We start from the raw sequence: 23,851 nt of genomic DNA on the forward strand, positions 1-23,851 counted from the left end.
AGGTGCGCCCCCGGGCCGGCCCGCCGCCGCGCCCCTCGGGCCTGCAGGGGGCGCTGCGGAGCGCGCGCGCGGGACCCTCCCGCCCCCCGCCCCCGGGGCCGCCTCCCCTTTCCCACAGCGGGCAGCCCCGCGTCTATAAAGACAGGCTTCGGGGCGAGCGGGGAGATCTGGACGCCCCGGCCCGGGAGGTGCGCCAGATCTGGGCTCTCCATCCAGCTTCCTCTCCGCTGCCCCCCTAGTTGGAGATCTGTAAGTAGAGTGGTCCTGGGGTGGGGGGTGGGGATGGGGTGCTGGGGGCGGAGGGTCCCCCGGGGCATCCCACAGGGGCTGGCGAGCCGCGAGCTGTTGGTCACCCTCTTAAGGACGGTGGTGAGGCGGGGAGGCTCGCAGTCTTCATTTCTCTACCCCATCCTCCTGGATTTTCCCCAATCCAGCATCCCCCACGGGGAGTAGCCAGCGCTAAGTACCACCTTGGGGGAAACTTATTGAAGAGAACAGTGCCTGAGCCCCACTCCGCTTGCACTAGAGTTTCCGGAAAAACTGTACTTTAAAAAAAAAAAACAACAAAAAAAAAAACAGAGCAATGTCCCGGACGGTTCCTGAGAAGAGGCGAGCCCGGGGGATGTGCTCTCTCAGAAATCTCAGAGGTCCCGCCTTGACACGCTCCGAGCTTTCATTCCAGGCACAGAAAAAGTGCAGCTGGGCGTCGCTGAGAAGTCCTGTCCAGTCTACACAGGCGGGCAAAGCGATGCCCCCCGTGGATCTGGACGTGTCGCCTAGTTCTGTCGATAACGCATTAATTCAGTTGGAAACACACGGGCAGATGCCCCGCAGAAAGGGGAGTGTTTTCCATCAGTCCAGAGGATGTGTTGGTTGGTAACCTTGGACCCAGACGGCTGGTTATGATCCAGTTCACTTACCACGGCCCAGTTTGCTTCCAGAACCTCCCCCCACCCAATTTTTGAAAATCTCATCCAGATGGACCCCGGGGGCCTCAGATAGGCAGACAAGATGTCAAAGTTCACACTGGCCCCCCAAACCTGCAGGTGCACTAAGTTAAGATTGCGCTGGGATTTCCTGCAGAGCAGCCAGGAAAAGGTTACCCTCATGCCCCACAGCATTAAAAACGAACAGGTTAATTTGCAGACTGGCTTTCCCATTGAGATAGCTACTGTTGATGGAACACTTATGTCCCAGGCACTGTAGCAGTGTCTGCCTTAATTTATCTCATTTAGTCATTGCAACAACCTTTTAAGGGAGGCCTTATAATGCCTATTTAGTATACAAGGCAGCTGAGGCTCAGAGAGGTTAAGTAACCTGCCCGGTGTCACACAGCTAGCAAGTGGTAGAACCCTTTCTTGGGTCTGTCTGATGCCAAGGCTATAGACCCTTGACCCCACTCTTTTTTTTCTTCACCATGAACAAAAACTTTGTTGGATTCAGGTGTCTAGTGGGACCAAATGCTTGCAGAAAGGCAAATATCTATGATCTTCTCTTTGAAGAGAACATAAACGGACCTTTTGTGAATTGCAAATAAAATGCACTGTTTGTCCCCGGGTGGTGTGGTAATAAAGTTGGCCCTATAACCTTAGGTGGGCTGCCATCCCGAGTCCAAAACGTGAACTAGCCAGGCCTTCTTCGAGAAACCTCTGGGGCTCGCCCTGTAAACGCCATGTTTTTTATTATCATGTCTGAAATAGACGTGTAATTCCGTACAAGGTATTTGTTATGGATTTGTTACCGTTGCTTTTCTGTGTGAGGGCTGAGATGGAGGCACACATGCCCATTTATGGTAGCGTTTTCCACGAGGCCGTCGTCGGCCCCCTCACAAATTAGCCTTGTATTCCAGCCCTGTCGGTCGTGACTCTGGGGATTTCTGTGCCCTCGTCCTTCCTATCCGGGAACGAGTGGAGGATCCCGGAGGAGAAGACATTTGGGAGAAAAGGGGCATTATTACCTTTTCCTACTCCCTCGGATTTGAAAGTTTTCTTTTTTGGCTGAGAAGGTTGTCTCCCCTTGTCCTCGGTGCACGGAATCCAAACAGGTGGATTTGATGCTGTAGGCACAACCCTGTCAATCTACAATCGGGCGTCCGTTAGATTTTCCTGGAAAACCAAGTCCACTTTTAAATCCGCTGGAATCCTAGAATGTCACAGGCAAATTTAAAAATCATCCACACTGGCCTTCCCAAACCTCAGTTTTCCCATCTGTAAAATGGGGCCAATGGGAACAGCTGATGTCAGGTGAACACTTTTGCCAGACGACGTGCCCTTGGTGTGCATCCTCTTCCTGAGCTGTCACAGCAACCTTTGGAGCAGATGCTGTGATTATCGGCCCTGTTTTTACAAATGTGGTGTTTGAATAACTAGCTCAAGATAACTCGATTAGCCAATGAGGGAGACAGAGTTCTGCAAAGCTGGCTCTTTCTAACTCCGGAGCTAAGGGATCACCGTGCTGGGAGGATGAAATGGGGTAATGCACAGCGCCTGGTCCCTGGTGAACTTCAGTGGGTGGTTATCTATGACAGGCATGACCAGAGACCTCAAGGATCTAGCTCAGTGTGGCACAGCTGGAGAACCAGGAAGCCTATTGTGTGGCCTTTCCATCAAGGAGAAATTTGTTCCTAATTTTCCTTTTGTGTCATCGCTTTTCATAAACCCAATTCCTATTTGGGCTAAAGGTGGTGGTTATTAGAAGCTTCTTCTACTTGAATAGAGCCACGCTTCCTGTGTCAGGAACATTACAAGTTCCGGGTACATTGGCCCATTTGTGACTCATTTAGGGTGGCGATGGCATCCTTTAAGAGCTCACCTGGGAGATGGAGAAGCCTGTCTGACTTCCTCCTTTGCTCCCCGGGGTCTCGCCCCTCCACCCCTGGCCTTTAAACACATTTAACCGCGGCCACACGATGGAGGGAAGGCTGAGTGTGGAGAAGGCCAAGCAGGAATGTGAAGGAGCTTTTATATGGGATCAGACGATGGAGGAAGAAGGCAGTGCTGCCCGCTGATCCTGCAGGGGGACGTTGGGTCCCTCTGACTGGCATTAGAGATTCAGGGGCCCAGGAGGAACAGCCTCCATCGAAATCCCTAAGATAGGGCCCTAAGACTCACCTCCCGCTCACTAACGCAGGCTCGGCTTTGCCATGTTGGACCGTTCCTGGTCCTCCCCTCTGCTGGTAAAGGATGCTGCAAAGAGACAGCATCTCAGAAGCCACCACTGTCGGAGACCACAGGGGTCCTTATAGCCATCCCCCGGTCTCCAAGTAGAATACTTTCCCCCTGGTCCCCCCACCTGACCCCCTCTCCCCTCCTCCCCATCTCTAGATGCAGACGTGGTTCATGAATTCTCGTGTATCTTTCCAAAAGTTTTCTATGTCAAATCTTCCTTTTTTACACAAATTTTGGCATTCTGTAAATTAGCGGGGGTTTTTTTTTCACTTAATTACGTATCTTCAACATCTTTCTATATCAGCACTTTTTGGCGTTTTCCTTTTTATCAGCTTCATAGTACTCTGTTATATGGAAATATAGCAGCTTACTGAAACAACCCCTTATTGAAACAGACCAGCTTTGCACCATCATTTCTCATAAACAGGGCGTCAGGCAGCATCCTTGTGTGTCTATTTTTTCGAATTGTATGAGTTTATCTGGAGGACAGATTCACAGCCAGGCGGTTGTAAATTAAAGGGCATACACACTTAAAATGTATAGATATTGCTGACTGGTCCTCTAAAGACATTGTAAATTCAGACTTCTCCTTGTCACATGCGAGACGACACATTTATTTTAAGCTGAGCTGTGCCAGCATCATCAGATGCAAAACACAGTGGGGCTTTTAGGGCCAGAAACGTCCAGCTGTCTCTATCCTAAATGCACCCTCCATAAGGGCTACCCTCTCTTTGCTGACCAAGTTCCCCTGGGAGGGAGGAAAAAGTAATTTAGCTTTACGAATTAATAGAAGCCAGCCCTGGGGGTCTAGTGGTTAAGATTCGGCGCTCTCATCGCCACAGCCCGCGTTCGTTTCCCAGTCGGGGGACCACACTACCCGTCTGTCAGTTGTCATACTGTGATGTCTGCGTGTTGCTGTGATGCTGAAAGCTATGCCATTGGTATTTCAAATACCAGCGGGATCGCCCATGGTGGACAGGTTTCAGCAGAGCTTCCAGACTAGACAGACAAGGAAGAAGGACCTGGCCACCCACTTCCAAAAAAACTGGGCATGAAAACCCTATGAATAGCAGTAAAACATTGTCTGATATAGCACTGGGAGGTGAGGATGGCATGAAAGGACCAGGCAGGGTGCTGCTCTGCTGTAGGCAGGGTCCTAGGAGTCAGAGTCCACTGCATGACACTAACACAATTCATAGATCTTCCTTCTGGAGTTACTTTAAAAACGACTAGGATTGGAATGGGCCAGGCAGGTGTGAAAAGCAAGCCTGAAGCCGCAGACTCACATTTTTCCTGGTGAGGGAGGCGCGGGCTTCCTTGGGAGATGGGGGGTGGTTGGTGGGGGAGTGGCAAGGGGCCAGGCCACGGAGCAAGGAAGAGATTTTCTGCTAAGAGTAAATTGGGCGTCAGGCGGACCTGGGTTCAAATCCTGGCTCCAGCTTTTACAAGCGAAGGCCTTTAATTGAGTTACTTTTCAAGACCTCAGTAGTCTTAGCAGAAAACTAGGAATTAATCAATGATGCCCACCTCGCCAGACACTTACGAGGCATCGTAGATGGGTGTGTCATAAACTACCTGGCCCGATACCCCACAAATAGAGGGGGCCTCAAATGATAGTGACTTTAATTAATAACAGACTGAGAGTCTAGATTGCCTCGTGGGGACAGTTTGGGGCTTTGTGGGGACTGGTGCATCTGGGGTGCCCGGTTCCCTCTGCACATCTGGCTCCTCCCCACCCCTGGGCCAGGCCGGGAAGGAGCCTCTCCACTGCAGGTCTTCCCGGCTGGCAAGGCATGCTCTGGATCAGGCACAGGGGGCTTGCATCGCACCTGCACGCCGTTTAAAACGTGCAATGCTTTCCCTTTGGGGGGGTACTTTGTGTCTGAATTCAGACTTCTGGTTCTGGAAAGTCCAGCAATGCAGGACCCACATTCTTAATAGGTGGCACCAGCTGGAATCGAGCTGCCACCCTCTCTGGAGACAGGGAGAGGGCTCTGCCCAGCCTCCCCGGGCCTGAGTCACTGCATCGCTCCCCTGACCCCAGGGGCAGTTGGATCTGTGCCCCAGCTCTTGAAGCAGCGGCTTGGCAGTAAAGTCCTGAGGGAAGCTGTCGCCCAGACCTGATGACATGCAAATCCTATACTCTTTGGGTTCTGGCACATTTTATTCATTTTTCGTTAATGCGGGAGCAGGAGAGGCCGGACCTTTTACCCCTGAGCTCCTCTGGGGAAAATAAAACTGAGGCTAAAACAAACTGAAACAGCTGAGCATTCGCCATTGGTCCAATTTCAGCCCTTTGATCGGGAATCACAGATGCCATAAAATGTCAGAGCAAGGCCAGCCCACTATTCCCCCCTGCCGCCAATGAAAAATGCAAGGCCCAGAGAGGGAAGGTGACTTGCCCAGAGTCACCCAGCGAGCTTGGAGCAGAGCTGGGACCTATAGGCCTGTGGTTGATGAACAGCTTGTTTGTGCTCGAAGAATGCAGCGGTGGGTTGTCGGTACGGAAGCCAGGGCTGTGCACAGGGCTGTGCACACAGCTGTCAAACATTGCTGATAGTGATCGAGTCCTTTGCTCTCAGCAGAATGTTCGAGAGCAGCCCTTGGTCCTGCAGTGTCCTTAGCATCCATCAGGGCTATGAGATCATCCCAAAGATGTCCTTCCAGCCCTCAGCACTGGTGCAGGACGTTGGACGTGGGGGAGGGTAGGAGAGGAAGGAACAAGGTGCGTGGCGTCTCCTTGAGGTTTGGCCGTCTGGCTGGCTGTCTCTTTTCTGGTCTGCTGTGCTCGCACGCCTCTTGTGTGACCCTCTCTCTGCAGGTGGCAATCCAGGTTGGTGCTGACTAAGTCCCGACCGTCCTCAGTTTTAGTCGTCCTTCCCTGGAGAGCCCTTGCTCGTATTCTAAAGCAGTGGTTCTCACTGGGGACAGTTCCGCCCCCCAGGGGACATCTGGCCGTGTCTGGAGACATTTCTGCTTGTCGTGACTTGGGGAGAGTCTGCTACTGGCATCTTGTGGGGAGTGACCAGAGAGGCTGCTAAACGCCCTACAATGCACAGGACAGGCGCCTTGCCCCCCCAGCCCGAAATGTCAACAGTGCCAGGTTGAGAAAGCCTGCTGTGAATTAAGGACCACGGCAGGGAGCCGCAGACTGAGTTTTGCTTCCATTCAGCACAGGGAGAATTCTATGCCTGGGATCATGCCCTCTGATCACGGCTGCAATTTTGCAAGCTACTTTTTTCTTCCTCCTTGTGCTTCCCCTAAAGCCTGACCTGACATTTTTGCCTGATTGTCCACCACCCCAAATTCTGAAAACTCAAGGCTCTGGGGACATGCCGAGGCAAGTCCTTATAACAATAAAACCAAATAATCTGGAGCCTTCGTGTTGCCAAGACTGATTCTGGATGCGTCCCGTGCCTGCCTGTATTTCCTTCGGTCCTCAAGTTCTCTGCCTGTTTCAAAGAAGGGGAGCAACGCAGAAAAGATCACTTTGAAGAGATATCTTTATTCAGGTGCCACCATCTCTAGCTGTGCCATGCTGGGCAAGTTACTTGACCTCTCTGTGCCTCGGTTTCCTCTCATAGTGTTTTGGAGGGGATTAAATGAGATGATAGCTGGCACTCAATAGATTTAGCAGGTGTGATTTTACCAATGTTAGTACAGTCATGGTTGCCTAACAATGGGGATGTGTTCTGAGAAATGCGTTGTTAGGCGATTTCGTCGTCGTGCAAACATCATCGAGTGCACTTACACATACCTAGATGGTACAGCCCACTACAGACCTAGACTATATGGTACTAATCTTATAGGTGCGCCATCATATATGCAGTCCATTATTGTCCAAAACATCGCTATGCAGCGCCTAACTGGATGATCAATTTGCTAGATTTGCTGAATTTTCTCAAGGGCAGATCTGTGAGATTTCATCAGTGTTTCATGGGAAAAGAGGTCTATGGCCAAATGTTGCTTTGGGAAGACCTGGGTTCAGAGGGGTGCCCTAGCTTTCGGACTGCAGGACCTGCCAGGACCTTGGACGTTGTGATGAGATGACGTCCTGCCTGTCCGAGAGGGGAGGGGCTCTGGAGCACCATTCAACTCAACCTCCCAGAATCCCGGCCCCCTCCCCGCACCCCGCCTCCACAAAGATTTCAAGGGATCAGGGTTCCAAGGAGCATCCTCTGGGAAACACCAGTCTAGGGGGAAGCCACGCTCCTCTTCCCATCTCTGTCTGCCTTTTGACCAAAGGAGATTTCACGCTTCGTAACTGTCAGAGGCATCAAAGGCACGGGGAGCCAGCCAGCTGTGCTCTCTCCTTTTTTGGACAGAGACGGACTCTTCGCGCTCGATCTTGTTTGTGTTCTTGATCCTAGATTAGACAGGGTTCCTGGCAGTGGGGTTTCCTGTGTCCTCTTCTTTTTCTGTTGGATTTTCTGCCGGTTTTCTGACTTTCAAGGCATCGCAGTTAGGAAGAGCCCGCTTCATTGTCATGCCGATCTGGACAATTAAAACATTTCTCCCGACCCTCTTGAGCATAACTGGCTGCCATTTGAAGACTTTTCATCCATGGCACAATAACATAAATGTACTTGACGCTGCCGAATTGCACAATTAAAGGGTTAAGGCTTTGGTACATTTTATGTTATGCGTATTTTACTGTAATGAAAGAGAAAAAGAAAAAAGGAGGAAAGAAACCCAAATTTTTCACTGAAGTGTACTTTGCATCAGAAACATGCACATTCCTGTGGGTGTGCAGCTCGATGAACTTTCACAGAGTGAGCGCACCGTGGAACCGGTGCTCGCGCGAAGAAGCGGACGGTCAGCCCTTGACCCCCTCGTGTCTCACCTTTCCAGTTACGACGTCCGACTTCCATCACTGTAGTTATTTTGCCTGGGTTCAGCCTCATATAAACAGAATCACACAAGTGCGTCCTTGTGTGTCTGCCTTCCTTCACTCAAGCGTGTTTGTGAGGTTTTCCCTTACTGGGCGTACCCTTATGGTTCGTGTCATCTGTTTCCAGCCCCATTTCGAATGTTTATGATGGTGCCTTAATGGTTCATTTATTGCAAATACTCCGCCGGGCTTCCAATAAGCTCATCAAGCTTGTGTGGGAGGCAGAGGACCACAGGCTCTGGAATCAGACCTGAGTTCAGATCCCAGCTCTGCCTCTTCTGAGCTGTGTGACCTCAGGGAGATTCCTTCACCTCTCTGAGCCTCAGTTTCCATACCTGTAAGGTGGAGCTGACCATGAGACCCAACTCCTAAGGCTGTGGGGATGTTACTTGATGCTGCTGCGTGTAAGAGACTTAGCCCAGGGCCTGTAGGCGGTCCATGAGGGTTAATTACCACCGTTGGTGTTCAGAAAACTCAGCGCTGGGTGTGACAGACAGGCTAAAGGGGAGGCGATGCAGTATTGATGTTGCATACCGATAGAAGATAGTTTTATGTATTTTATAGAGTCATGGTTTTCCTTTTAAGGAAAATGTCAAGCCTGCAAAAGTAGACAGAACAGTATAACACCCCTGGAGGAACCCTATCCCTCAGCTCCGGCAATATCCACACCCCAGCCAATCTGGTTTCCTCTCCGCCCCCCTCATTTCCTCCCTTCCCGGGTTATTCTAAGATAAGCCCCAGGTTCATCATTTCATCTATAAATACTTCCCAGTGTCTCTAAAAGGAAAGGACTCTTTAAATAGATGAAGTCACAGTATCATTTTCACACCAAAGAATTTAGCAGATCCCTAGTATAAAGTATAGCAAGCCAGCGTTCAAATTTCCCTGATTATCTCATACATTTTTCTTTTTGGAGGGCTTGTCAAAATGTTGTCTTTTCTAACAATTACATGCAATTTCTCAAGGGTTTCCTTTTAAGGGGTGGGTTTTAAAAAATGCAAGCTCCATCTTTCTTTCTGATTCTGCCGTGTGTGTTGGGGCAAGGAGTTCTTGCCCTGCCTCTCTCCGTGTTTATCTGTTGTTGTCCCTGTTAGATTTTTTTCATTATGACGATTTTCAAACATGTACACAAGTAGAGAGAACAGTGTGACACCCCCAGGGCGTATCGCTCAGCTTGGATAATTATCAACACTTGAGCCCAGTCTCGTTTCATCTTCTCCTCCTCCTGTTCTCTTATGTGTCTCAAAGTCCCTTCTGATCTCTAGGCTCCCCTCCTTTTCTTTGCACACTGTCTGTTAAAGAAACTGAGTCATTTGTCATGTGCTTTCCCACCTTGTGCACTTTGGTGCACGCCTGTGACATTATTCAGCGAGTTCCCCGGGCCCTGAATTTGCTATCAACAGGTGTCAGATCCAGAGGCTTTGTCAGCTCCAATCCCCCACTCCGGCCCCTGTTCCTTTTTGTAAGGATATTTCATTGGTGGCAGTGGCACTTCCTAGAACATCCCATATGGAGACGCGTAATGAGTGACTGACGATTTGGCTGTGCTAAGGTTAATTAGTAAGTTTGGGTGGTGCCAGCCCACTCCATCCCTTAGGAAGTTCTCCATCCGCTTTTCATCTAACACAGTGAGTCTGAAAGTGTGGACCCCAGACCAGCATCCTCTGCATCACCTGGAAACTTGTTAGACATGCCCATTGTGGGGCTCCTCCCAGACCTGCTGACTCAGAAGATCTCGGGGTGGCCCAGCCATCCGTGATGTCACAGCCCTCCAGGTGAAGTTTGAGAACCACAGCCTGACGGTTCGGCAACTACAGAGAGTCGTGGCCAAGACTCGTTATTTTATTACGGGTTACAAAATTGCTACATTCTAGTTTTATCATTTCTTCTCTGTTTCTGAGCTGGAATTCTTCCAAGTAGAAGGAAATAGTTTTTAATAACAGGATGGGAATGGAGGATGATACTGGTGGGCTTCTTATGTCCCAAGCAAAATGCAATAACAGTTAAAACACGCAAGAAATGGGACTGTTAAACCTAGGACATTGTGCGTTCTCTACAATTCTTTTTTTTTTAATTGAAATACAATTGACATTCTGCAATTCTTTTTTTCCCCTCTTTTTCTCCCCAAATCCCCCCAGTACATAGTTGTATATTTTTGTTGTGGGTCCTTCTAGTTGTGGCGTGTGGGATGCTGCCTCAATGTGGCCTGATGAGCAGTGCCATGTCGGTGCCCAGGATCCGAACCGGCAAAACCCTGGGCCACTGAAGCAGAGCGTGCGAACTTAACCACTGGGCCACGGGGCCGGCCCCTGCAATTCTTTATTTCACTGCTTTGAATAACTGAAGTGATTACAGTATTCAGATTTAGGCAATGATTCACTCATTTCTCCATCTTTTTAAAAAACACACTACTGGATCAGGTCTCCCGGGAGAAATAACCATCCCCTCTCAACAGATCAGCTTCTGGTCTTTATTATTGTTATTTTCACCCCTGGAAGAGAAAAGTTGATATTGGAGTATCTGCCCCTCTGATTTTCGCCTCAAAAGTCTGCATTTCAGGAGCTGGCTGCCCCGCTCCAGGAGCCCATTCCTGGGTTATGGGGGTTACTCCATCTTCATGGGCTTTGGGCCCCAAGAGTGGGGATTATTCAAAGGAGCTGAGTATTGTTTTCTGCTGAAGTGGGGGCATCAACCACACAGTGCGTCCTGGTGGTCATGCATCCTAATTCCACCTGCACCTTAGTTCTTTGGAGTGTGGCAGCCGTGAATGGGGAGGAGGGATGGGGCAGGTTGGAGGAGCTGGGGGAGGGCGGGGCAGCTCCTTCGGGGGCAGTTGGAGGGTCTGGAATGGGCCACTGGACAAGCCTGTAAACAGCCTGTTGCCTCAGCACCCACCTCGTAGACACATCTAGACAACAGGATGGAGAGGCCGTCGTCATGGGGCTCCCCATGTTGAGAGGACATTACTGACTTGAAATTTTATATAAAGACAGACCCCTCTTATTTAATGACCTTGAGGAGCAATTCGCGTAGGAAAGGTGGGATCAATATGGTGATTTTCCCCCTTTCTTTACCAGTTTTCAAAATAATGGTTGGTCCCCCAGCATCTTACAAGGATGACCTGTGAGTTCTTTTTTAATCATTATGAGCGCGTGGACTTAAACACATTCCTCTTTCCATTCTTATAGTGATTTTTCTTATTGATGTTCAAACTGTCCCATGTCTGACCAGATAGAACCATAGTTTAATATTTTAGTACGTAGTTTTAAAAATGTATACCCATACGTATAAAATTACCAGAAAGATTCTGTTATAAATATTTGCATCAGCTTTATTGAGGTATAACCGACATACAATAAAACTCACCAATTTCTTTAAAAAAACCCACTGATTTTAAGCTTGTAGCCCAATGAGTTCTGACAAATGGATACAGTGGTGTAATCACCACCCTGATCAGGATATAGAACATTTTCACCCCAAAAGCTCCTTTGTGCCTCTTGGCCATCAGTTCCCTGCCCCTGGCAACTATTGGTCTGCTTTCTGCCATCATCATTTCCCTTTTCTAGATGTCTGTATCGATGGAATAACAGAGCGCGGAGTCTTTTGAGTCTGGTGTCTTTCACTTAGAACCATTGTGAGATTTGTCTATTTTGTGTGGTTGGTTTCCTTTTATTGCAGAGTATTCCCTTTGTGCATATGGTAACTTAGAAATATATCATAAATATTTTCGCGTGGTCAACGGTCACTTATTATCTGATTCCATGTAACTGAAATGTCCAGGAAAGGTTAATCTGTAGAGACAGAGAGTAGATTAGTGGTGGGGTTGGGGATGGGATGCGGGGTGACCGCAGACCAGCACAAGGCAGCCCTTTTGGGGATGATGGTAATGTTCTGAAATTTATCGTAACGATAGATGTGCCAACGCTGTAAATTTCCTAAAAGTCATTGACTTGTACATTTACAATGAGAGAGTTTGACGGCATGTCAATGATACTTTAACAAATATGTCAAAAGGGAAAAATCTTTGTGTGGCATAAATAAAAGGCCACGTCTTAAATTGTTGGCGGCACCATATGGCATTCTCTCGAATGGATGTTCCACAATGGAACGGGCCCTCGCTGAAGGCCTTTTAGATCGCTTGCAGGCTTTGCTGTTGCATACAGCACTGCTGCCCACATGCTGGAACGTCTATCAGCACTTGTCTGTTCTTAGGCTAAATTCCTAGAAATGTAACCGCAGGTCAAGGGGTATGCATAGATTTTAAGGCTTTTCCCTCCGTAAGGGTGGTGTGTGCAGAGGCCTGGTCCCCCACACTCTTGGCAACCCTGGATATTATCAGTGGTTTTCATCTTAGCCAGGCTGATGGGTGAAAATCAACATCTCATTGCTTTCACTTGCTTTTCTCCATTTACTAGTGATGTGAAACATCTTTTGTGTACGTGTATTGGCTATTTGAAGGTCTGTGTAAAAATATCTATTTTTTATCATAAATTTAATAAAAAATTATGCAACTACAAATATGATAAAAAAAATAGATACATAATAGGAAGTACCTCCATGCTCATGGCAGCATTATTCACAATAACTGAAACCTGGGAGCAACCCAAGTGTCTCTCCACAGATGAATGGATAAGCAAAATGTGGTATGTCCATACAATGGAATATTATTCAGCCTCACTGAGGAAGGAAATTCTGATGCATGTGACAACATGGGCGGATCTTGAGGACATTATGCTAAGTGAAATAAGCCAGTCCCAAAAAGACAAGTACTATATGGTTTCACTTATGTGGGGTACTTAGAGCAGTCAGATGCATAGAGGCAGAAAGTAGAATGTTGGTTGCCAGGCGCTGGGGGCGAGGAACGGGATGTTGTTGTTTAATGGCTGTAGTTTCATTTCTGTAAGATGCAAAGAGTTCTCTAGGTGGATGGTGGTGATGGTTGCACAACCGTATGAACATACTTAATATCCCTAGACTGTACACTTAAAAAGGGTTGAGATAGTAAATTTTGTTATGTATATTTTGCCACAATAAAAAAATTGGAAGAAAAACATACATCCTAGAACATTTTCATTACCCTCAAAAGCAACCCTGTACCCCTTAGCTGTCACCCTCTGACTCTCTCCCAGCCCCTGGCATCTACTGATCTACTTTCTGTCCCTATGGATCTGCCTGTTCTGGACATTTTATATAAATGGAATCATATAACATGTGGCCCTTTGGGACTGGCTTCTTTCACTTAGCATCGTGTTTTTAAGGTTCCTCCGTGCTGCAGTGTATATCAGACCTCCATTCCTTTTTATGGCTGAGTAATATTCCATTGTATGGATGTACCACATTTTATGTATCCGTTCCATCTGTTTGTGGACACTTGGGTTGTTTCCACGTTTTGGCTATTGTGAATAATGCCTCTGCGAACGTTCACTCACAAGTTTCTGTGTGGATGTACGTTTTCGTTTCTCTCGGGTCTACACCTAGGAGTGGAATTGTCGGATCATACGATAACTCTATGTTGAACCATTGGAGGACCCCTCCCCTTTTATTTTTACAGTAAACAATAAAATGTGGATATCTTCCTGTGTCAGTGCACACAGACATACTTGCTTCTCCACCCCTGGATAGGATTTCAGTGTATGAAAACACCATGCTTTACATATCCATTGCCCTGTTGACGGACAGTAGGCAATGCTGCAGATCCTTTTCGGAAGCCCCTTTGTGTGTTTCCTTTCACTGACAACGTAAACGACATGGCAGAGGACATCCTTGTACGCTGTGGAATATTTCTGCAGCCCGCGCCCCTAGATGTGGCCAGCTGAGGGGTTGATCTATCTTTAGGGCTCGGTTCTGGCCTGATCCTGACCCTGTCGCCTTATTCCACAGGGGACCCACCAGGCACCATGGCGCAGAAAAACCAGCTCAGTGACGATGAGAAGTTCCTCTTCGTGGACAAAAACTTCATCAATAGCCCCGTGGCCCAGGCCGACTGGGCTGCCAAGAGGCTGGTCTGGGTCCCTTCGGAGAAGCAGGGCTTCGAGGCGGCCAGCATCAAGGAGGAGAAGGGGGATGAGGTGATCGTGGAGCTGGTGGAGAACGGCAAGAAGGTCACGGTTGGCAAGGATGACATCCAGAAGATGAACCCGCCCAAGTTCTCCAAGGTGGAGGACATGGCCGAGCTCACGTGTCTCAACGAGGCGTCCGTGCTGCACAACCTGAGGGAGAGGTACTTCTCGGGACTCATATACGTGAGTATCTCGGGGCAGTGGCTCACTTCCCCCGGGCCTGTACCCCAGAGGGCGGGCAGAGGGTTACAGACGTGTTCGGGGTGCAGGTTGGGAGGCCCTGCGGTGAGATGGAATCATTTCGTCCTGGGTTCAAATCTCAGTCCTACCTTACCTGGTTCTGCGACATTGAACAGGTTATTTCGCGTCTCGAAGCCTCAGTTTTCCTCTCTGTAAAATGGGAAATAATCACCCTGTCCCCGTGAAAGGGGTGCAAAGATTCCAAATGATCGTACATGCAAAGCGCCAGGGCACACGGTGAATACTCAACAGATCCCAGGGGAGGGGTTCCCTGCTCTTCCTCCCTCTCAGAAATAAAGAGCTCGTAGCCTCCAGGGGTTACATCCTGGTCCATCCTGGCAGCCAAGCGGGAAGGAGACCGGAAGAGCTGGCTAGGTTTGTGGAGGCTTCTCTGTCCCAACTGGGAATGCGTGGGTTGGACCCGGTCTCCTCTGGGTCGACTGTGCTGATCGGAGTGGACCAGGGCTGCGCTGTCTGATATGGTAGCTGCCGCCCACAGGTGGCTAACTAAATTTAGATGTAAATTCGTTAAAAATCAACACTTCAAAATTCATTTCTTCCGTTGCACCGGCCGCATGCGTAGTGCTCAACAGCCACCTGTGGCTCATGGCCGTTGCACTGAATATTACAGGTACAGAATATTCCCGTCATTGCAGAAAACCTGTTGGACAGCCTGCTAGATGAGAGGGGACGGTGACACTCAGTGGGGCACAGGTTTCTTGTGGGTTTGGACCCACTCTCCCGAGCAAGAGGGACATAGGGAGACCCCGATGGCACAGGGGGCAGGGGGTCCTGCAGTCCAGCCTTTGTGTGTCTTGCCTCTCTGAAAGGGCATGCTGATCCCTTGGGCCAATTACCTAGTTTCTCTGAAATTTTGTTTCCTTCTCTTTAATGTGAATACAAGAATAGTATCAGCCTCACAGAGTGGGTTTCTCTTAAAAAAAAAAAAAAAAGCTCTTGGTGCGCCCCCTGGCACATTGTCAGCACTCAGAATGCGAGGCGTTATTGTTATGGGTTTTGTTGCTGTTACGATCGTTTTTGTTATTACTAGTTGGATGTTCTTGGATCCTTTGCAACCTTGTGGAAACAGGCACTTTGTCGTTATGCTTCGGGTCCTGCCCTGTACGTTTTGCCTCTTGGAAAATTACAAAAAGCCCCTAGTCATCCTTTAAAATGCCCTGCAGATTTTTTTTCCTAATTAGGAAAATAAGGCACTTTCATTACAGAAGAGTGGGAAAATTCAGAAAAGCATAGCGAACACGGAAGTCATCCTCCCCCCCCCCGGAGATAAGAGCTGATCAGATGTTGCTGTGTTCTTGATCTTTCTTTGGGAGAATGGTACACGTAGCTATGTTTAAAAGCCTCTGCACATAGGTTAGTGACCTGCTCTTCTTTCCATGTACAAGTCGATGCTGAGCCTTCCCACATCTCAGTCAGTAACCCCCAAAATCCTCTTTTAAGGGCCGTGTAATCCATCCCATGGATGTGCCGTCACTGACTGTCCCTTCTTATGGATAGTTCAGTGGCTGCAACCGTGGCTTCCTGTTGGAGCCAAGTGGGGCCAGGGGAGCAACTCTCAATTATTAAATGCCTCTGCTGATCCGGATCCGGCACCTTGACACACTTTATTTCATTTAATCAGCACAACGTCAGCTGAATAAGTACGCTCGTCCCATTTTACGGGCAAGCAAGCTGAGTCCCAGCGAGGTACGGCCATCCTCACTCCCCAGCTAAGCGGGGAGAGCCGCTTTGTCTGCTCCACTCCGCCTGTGGAAACGTCATCCCCCTGGGGCTGTCGGTACAGAAAGGGCATTTCTTTTTTTTTTTTTTTTTTTTAAGATTTTATTTTTTCCTTTTTCTCCCCAAAGCCCCCCGGTACATAGTTGTGTATTCTTCGTTGTGGGTTCTTCTAGTTGTGGCATGTGGGACGCTGCCTCAGCGTGGTCTGATGAGCAGTGCCATGTCCGCGCCCAGGATTCGAACTAATGAAACACTGGGCCGCCTGCAGCGGAGCGCGCGCACTTAACCACTCGGCCACGGGGCCAGCCCCCAGAAAGGGCATTTCTAAGGACACCAGTCTGCAGGGAGCTAGGGGGAAAACTGGCTGCTTCAGGATCAAGTCTCCCATCTGAGATGTGTCATCTCCATCCAGGAAGGTCGAGGGCAGGCCTGGGTACCAATATCCCCTGCTGTCCTCTGACACGGTGTTTGAGGCCAAAATAGAAATCAGAAAAAATGAGGGGCTTAGGGAGGTCCTGAGACCCAGAATATCTCTGACAGCAGATTAAAAAGTGAATCAAAGCTTCAAATTCCCGCTCTGCTTCTCCGGACAGATTAGATAAAAATCCTTCAGCCTCGTGACCACGCGCCTCCTCCTGTCTGGTCAATTTAATCACTTAAATAGAAACTGTTGTCCGTGAAGGAGGAGATGACGGAGGAGGGGGTGGGGAGGGGAAGACCGCAGGTTGCTCGCCCAGCGCATGACCGCAGAGGTGGCTGGCGGGTGATGCTGAGTGGCCGGGCGAGCCCGACTTTGCCCTTGGTCATGAACAGAACTTTCCCCTCTATTCTGTAAGGCTCACGTCACACGACGCTCCTTCCATTAGGTCCTGGCTGACTCCCGTCCTCTTGGATCTAGAAGAGCTGTAGAAGCCAGAGGGTCCTGTCTCCTTATCTTAGGGATGCAGGTTCTTGCCTGAGCTGCCACAGATGTTCATGGCACACGTGGATGTTCATGGCACACGTGGATGCTCATGGCACGCGTGGGTGCGGACGTCGTTCTGATTCCTGTTCCAGCGCTCCCTTGCTCTTCTAGACACTGTCATTGGCTGGAGTTCCTCTGCCTGGAGTTTTCCATGATGACTTAGCAGCTGGCTCTGTCGCTGGTGTTTGGCTGGGGGAACGGGACAAGGGTTTCCCAGCAGAGGGAGCTCAATTAAAGGCGTGGGCCTTGGTGGTACTGGGTACTGTCCTAAGTCCTCGCCGGCCCATTTCATCCTTTATGACAGCAGGGAGAGCAAAGCTCACATCCCACCCTGCGCATGAGGTGACCGAGGCAGAGGGGTGACGTGCTTGCCTGGGAAGGGGCCTGGATCAGACTCTGGCCTGTGGGATGCTGAGAGTCGTGGGGCTCAGAGTCCTTGCCCCCAGGCTGCTTTATAATTAAGGGGAGAGAGGGAGATAAGACACACGGGTGCTAGATGCAAACATATGATGGATTCTAAAACAATGAATGGATAAAGAACATGTGGTATGTCCATTCAATGGAGTATTACTCAGCCCTAAAAATGAAGGAAATCCTGCCATAGGCAACAGCATGGATGAACCTGGAGGATGTTATGCTAAGTGAATTAAGCCAGTCACAGAAGGACAAATACTGCAGGATCCCATTTATATGAGGCACTGAAAATAGGCCAACTCAGGGACGAAAGAGTGGAATGGTGGTGCCACGCTAGGGGCTGGCAGAGGGGGAAATGGGGAGACGCTAATTAACAGGCATCAAGTTTTGGTTAAGCAAGATGAGTAAGTCCCAGAGATGTGCTGTGCAGCATCATGCCTATGGTTAACGATACTCTATTGTGCACTTAGAAATTGGTTAAGAGGGAGATCTTGTGTTAAGTGTTCTTACAAAAAAGAAAAATTCCCTAAAATGTAGGTTCTAAACTCAGGGCCTGTGAATGGGCCCCGGGGAATTTGTCAGCCTCCTGAGATTTAAGGAAAACTTTGTGCATATGGAATTTTTTGTGGGCAGAGGGTCTTAACTTTAATTAGACTCTCAAAGGAGCCTTGTTCCCCCTGTGGCAACAATGATGGCAGCTACTGTTCATTTAAAATTTACTATCTTATGAGTTTATAGTAATAATTATTATTGCTAACGCTATCCTTTTCTTTATGTAAGGGAGATGTACTATTTAGCCTCATTTTTTCAGATAAAGATAATGGGACCTAGAACACTTAGTGAGTGATGGGACACAGCTGGGTCTCAAACAGGCAGGCTGGCCCGAGGGCCAGTGCCTTGAAGTGCTATCTCCTTTAATGCTTCTGATGACCCCATGACACAGAGGCTGTTACCCCATTTTAGAGGCCAGGACCCCAAGGCTCAGATGTGCTCAGTCCCATCGCTGGAATTGGGCGGAGCTGGGATTCAGACAAGGTCTGTGTGCCCCAGGGCCAGAGTGACAACCCTGATGGTAAAGGGCGGTAGGGTGACAGGAGTCTAGGAGCAGGAGGTGATGGACGTGGGCTGGGGCAGGAGGGGACCGGGCCGTGGGTGCCAGCAGCTTTGAGTTGGACCAGCTTGAAGTGCACAGAAGGAAGGAGTTTAACTTTTTATGATGATTTCTTGAGCACCTGCTAGCTGCTAAGTCACAGATTGCAAGCTGTTGGCCCAGAGTGAGTGATTTTTTTAAAACATTGAGTTAATTTGATATACTTCCTCCCCCAAAAAAAGAAAAGAAAGGAAATCTCAGTTTCTGGCATTGCTTGGAAAAGAAGAGGACCTGGCACCCTTGGACCCAGGTTGCCAGGTCACAGTCCCTGTCAGATGAGCTGTGTGCACTTTGTTTTTCCACAGGCCCCACCACTCCCTGTCGCCTCCCAGACCCTGGGGCTGAGTGTGGTTGGCTGTTGGTCACTGCACTTACTTTTTTTCCTCACACCTGGCCTGCTTCACTCATGTCTTACCCTCTTGGTCCCTGTAGACAGTGGGACCTTCTACCCTTAGGCCAAGTTCCTGGGGTTGGGATCATGATCCAGGGCAAAGATGTATGGACCCTCCTGTTCACTGGGTCTCCAAGCCCAAATAGCCCACTGTCGAACTCAAAAGGACCTTTTCCTGGTTCTGATTTCACTGTCCTGGGAAGACCAGGAGGTAAGGAGAGGCCTACCTTCCAGACTCCAGCAGGTGACGATGTTTTCATCTTAGACACCTGGCCCAGTGACCTCAGCCTTCTCTGGAAGGAGTGTCCCCGAGGGTGTCTGGGAGCAGAGGCCTCTTGGCTGCCAGAGGGTCCTGGAAGGTGGAAATAAAACACAACCAGAGGCTCTGCTTTCTTGAGCCCTGGGAACTAGCCATTTAGATCTTTCAGGTTGTTATTGCTTCAAAGACCCTCCCCAGTAATACAAGGCTATCCACGCAAAGCCCACAAGAGAATAGTTAAAAATAAGAAGCAGACATCACGTCTTGCGGCTTTTTCTTGTGTCTGTTCATAACTGTCTAGTCAGACTTAAGACATTTTTTGCAGCAGGCAATACATGCAAATATTAAATAAAATTGTGTATAAGGGTATTTAGAACTTTCCTTTCATCCCCATCCCTCCTCTTCTGGTTCTCTCCTTAGAGAAACTGTGGGCACCAGTTTCTTGTGCAGCCTTCCAGGAATATGTCATATATATACAGGCAAATATATGTATACCTGTAGCCACATGTGTAGACATGTCCATATATGTCCATGTACGTATGTACTCTTTTTAACAGTGTTGTGCTATGATTATTGAGCCGACCCCCGACTGATGGTCATTTAGGTTGTTTCTAGTCTCTTTTGCCGTGAAAATCAAGGCTGCCGCGAATCGCGTTCTTGGCGGCCTGTGTCTGTCTCTGGGGTAGATGTTGAGAGAGCCATGACGTTGCATGTGAACCTGGTGAGAAAGGTGTGGTTACCCATTATTGCATAGACAGCAAGAGCTGGCTCAGGGTTCAGCCGCTCACACGAGTCTGGCAGGTAATGAGGGCAAAGCTGAGGTTCCCCCCCGGGGCCGGTGTGACTTAACTCCTGAGTCCCTTGCTCCTTTCCCTGTTTGTTCCTCGTTGCTGCTGGAGGCCGTGGGAGCAGCTCCCTGCTCGGGGCTCTGCAGCTGACCATATAAAGTGTCAGGGAGAAACTGGAGTCACTTCCTAATACGGTCACAAGAGGGAAACCCTGGGCCTGCGGCTGGGACCTGCTGGTGGCACGAGGCCCTGAGATGCTGGCCAGGACCCGGGAGACAGGGATGTTGAAACCTCTGAACTCGACCAGCTGGAGAGGGGCTCGTGGGGTCGGGGAGGCAGAAACACAGCCAACTGCAAGTGGGCTGGGGCGGGCAAGGTTAACCGGGATTGAATGATGGAGATGGGACCTCCGGATGCCGAAGGCCAGCCGCCCTGCGTGGGGCGTGCTGCTGCCCGCCTGGTTCTTCCTGTCGGGTTGTCATGCCCTAGAAAGGCTTGCTCAATGGAACAGATATTCAGATCTGCCTAGAAGCATGGGTTCAGTGCTCGCTGTGTGCGTAGCACAGGAAGTGTCCTAGCAAAGAGGAAGAAAGTAATGCCTCTCCTTCAGAAGCCGGTGATGGAGTTGGGAGGGCCGTGCCTTCCTTCCTGCCTTCTTTTCTTCATTTTCTTCAGCAAGTATTCACTGCATGAATGCCGTGTGCCCGGCTCTGTTCTGGATGCTGGAGGTACGATGGGGTGCAGCCAGCAGTCCAGGAGGTGACCTTGAGGCTGGGCCCTGAAGGAGGAGAGGCAAATGGCTCTGGGAACATTGCAGGGAAAGTGTTCTAGGTAGAGGGAACAGCACATTTGAAGGTTCCAAGGTGGCAAGGTTTTCGTCATCAAGAAACAAAGGCAGCATGGTATAGTCACTAACATTTATTCAGCACCGACTGTATACCAGGCACCATGCTAAATGCTTCACAGGTGTTATCTCACTGCGAACCTATGAAAGAGCTGCTATTACACCCTGCTCATTTGGCAGAGGAGGCTAACTGAGGCTCAGAGAGGTTAAGTAAATTGCCCAGGGTCACACAGCCAGGAAGTAACAGAATGAGGGTTCAAACCCAAGTCCTCAGTGCTCGATTCTGTACCCTCACCCAGTGCCCCTTACTGCCTCCAGATTAAGGCCTTGGGGGGAGTGATTTGGGCTGTAAATGACACCCACATTCTAAAAAGGGCGTGGCAGTTGGCAGAAGCGTGACCTTGGGAGGAGCTCTCGGTGGAACTGAGACCTGAAGGATGGATGGGGCTCGGCTGGCCATCATTCTATCCATCGATCATTTATTGGGCACTTACTCTATGGGAGGCCGCATGCTGGGGACCAGGACACACAGCCCCGCCCTGGAACACCTCTGCCGCCCGCTCAACAAACGTCCACTGAGCATCTGCTGGATGGCACCCCATGCGAGGCCCCATCTCATCACAGAGATGAGGGAAGCGCTACCCCTGATCCAGGGAATCTTTGCATTCACTTGCCCCCCAGGCATTCATTTAGCAAGCACCTACTGTATGCCCAGGCCTGTGCAGGGCCTGAAGAGGAGGAGGAGGGGGCTCCCCGGTCGGCGCAGGGCTCTTGCAGCTGGCGCTGACTCCAGGCCGACCGCGAACCCGTCAGGCTGGGTGCAGGTCCTGGTGCCGCTTACCTCCACAGGGGCCTCCTCCCCTCACCATCCCGTTTCTTCTTTATGCCGTTCACCCACACGCACCCTGTGTCCCACGTTTCTGCCTCTTGGTCTTTGCCCCGCTGCCTTCTGGCCTCTGCTCCCTCCTGAGCCGGTTGACACCCTCTGTCTGTTAGGATTCAGTGCAGGGAGCTCCCCACCCCTGAAAGTCTCCCATTCCCGCCCCGCCGCCATGGGTTAGGGCCTCTCTTTACCTGGGCTCCATCCTTACTCTTACCACGTTGTTTCAAATGTCCTTGTCCCCCTTCTGACCTGTGGGCTCTTTGGGACGAGGCCTGTCGTTGATTGACTGAACTCCAATGTCCAGCACAGACCTGGTATACAGTAGGCGCTCAATAAACAGCTGATGGATGTTTAGACAGGCCTTTTGTTGACCCCAGGCCCTCCCCGCCCCCCTCAGGAGGATGGGGAGGGCCTGGGAGATTATTCCCTGCTCCCCCCACCAGTCCTATACCTTTGGAAGCACACCGTTCTCCCCTCGCCCCTGACCCGTCACACGTCATTATCACCTAGCGCCTAGCAGATGGAGCCCTGGAGGGCCCTCCCTCTCTCCAATCAGCTGCAGCTTTGACTGAAAGCCCTTTGAGAGCAGGGCCTTGTGGTTTTTGATTTTCTACTCCAACCTAGCACATTGCACTGTGCCTAGGACATATGCACGGAATGAGTGAACGAGCGAGTGAATGCGTGAGCAAATGGGCAAATGAATGGATGAATGAATGATGGAACAAGCAAGCCCTGGTTTCTGTTTCTGTAGACTAGCATAGGTCAGACAGCCGATTGGACAGTGCTCCCTCCTGAGAACTGGCTGAGCTGGGCTTGGCATCGCCAGGGTCTTGCTGGGTGACTTTGGCTGAGTTGCTCACCCTCTCTGGTGTTTGGTTGGCCCTGAGTGTAACCTAGAGAGGGAATGTCTCCCCCTCCTCTTTTAGTCACTTCTTGGGGGAGCTGGAGGGCTGACACCCTTCGTGGCCATCGGAGCCTCGGACGGCGCTGATGTTATGGTGGGGAAGACAGTCCCTGTGGGACAGGTTGGAGCTTGTCTCCTGGGCTGTGACCTCGACTGACAGGAAAATCTGCCGTGCAGGAAGGGACAGGCACAAGGACAGTGGGGTGGGTTTGCAGAGGGTCTTCACGGCCCCTCCCTCTTCTGATGATTTCCGGATGCTCTGAGGCACTTGGTAGGGCCAGACAAGTATTTTTGTTAATGGTGGTAAAATCCACATAACATAAAATTTGCTGTTTTAACCGGTTGAAAGGACGCAGCTCAGTCAGCCCATTCACGAGGTGGTTCGACTCTCCCTACTGTGTCGTTCTGGGACATTGTCAGAACCCCAGAAGGAAACCCCCTCCCCATTAGCCATCGTTCCCCATGCCCCCCTCTCTCCAGTCCCCGGAAACCAAGGGTCTGCTTTCTGTAACTACGGATTTGCCTGTTCTGGATGTTTCTGGAATCAGACGCTATGTGGCGTTTTTGCGTCTGGCTTGTTTCGCTGAGCATCACGAAAGACATCCCCGAGGTTCGTCCGTGTTGGAGTGTGTGTCAACACCCTTCCTTTTTGTGGCCGGCTGGGTTTATGCCCATCTCACAGACAAAGGGTTACTTGGTGAATGGTCCAGAATACGCGCTCTGGGGTTAACGGCCGTGATTTCTAGTTCCGAATTCCCCAGCAGCTGTGTGACCTGGTGACAACCCCGCCAGGCCTCTGTTCCTCACCTGTCAAGTGGGCAGCGCGGGGATCACAGGGTCGTGGTCACAGGACAGGTGGGAGGTTTTGATAAGAAGATGCCTGTGATGTGCTCAGCTCGGCGCTCAGCACACAGCAAGTGCTCAATAAATGGCAGCGATTATTTAAGCCCATGGGGCTCAGGGAGGTGGAGTGACAGCAGGAAGGAAGGAGTGGAACCAGGTTGTGAACCCCATGCACTTATAAACTATGACACAGGCGGCCTGGAAATCCAGCCTTACTCCTCTCTCCACTGCCTGGAAAATCAGTGATGCCCAGGAGCTCCCACTAGGACTCTGAGCCTCAGTTTACCCATCTCTAAAGTGAGAATAGGAGCACA

At 50.1% G+C, this 23,851-nt stretch overlaps 1 protein-coding gene across 8 annotated transcripts in view; it reads left to right on the forward strand.

Annotated features, from left to right (window-relative positions):
• Positions 1-57: 57 nt before the first annotated feature.
• MYH11 (myosin heavy chain 11) overlaps positions 58-23,851 on the forward strand; it is a 117,840-nt gene continuing 94,046 nt past the window's right edge. For 4 of the 8 annotated variants that reach the window (XR_011524478.1, XM_070566670.1, XM_070566668.1 and 1 more), the window contains exons 1-2: positions 58-249; positions 13,939-14,300. Coding sequence is in view for 6 of the 8 variants with exons in the window: in XM_070566670.1 (XP_070422771.1) it covers positions 13,956-14,300 (345 nt within the window). In the remaining 2 variants the exon portion in view is untranslated. The remainder of the gene's footprint in view (positions 250-13,938; positions 14,301-23,851) is intronic. The other 4 variants (XR_011524477.1, XM_070566669.1, XM_070566666.1 and 1 more) reach the window with 1 other exon arrangement.

The sequence above is a fragment of the Equus przewalskii genome, chromosome 12 (assembly GCF_037783145.1).
Source record: "Equus przewalskii isolate Varuska chromosome 12, EquPr2, whole genome shotgun sequence".
Lineage (NCBI taxonomy): Eukaryota > Metazoa > Chordata > Mammalia > Perissodactyla > Equidae > Equus > Equus przewalskii.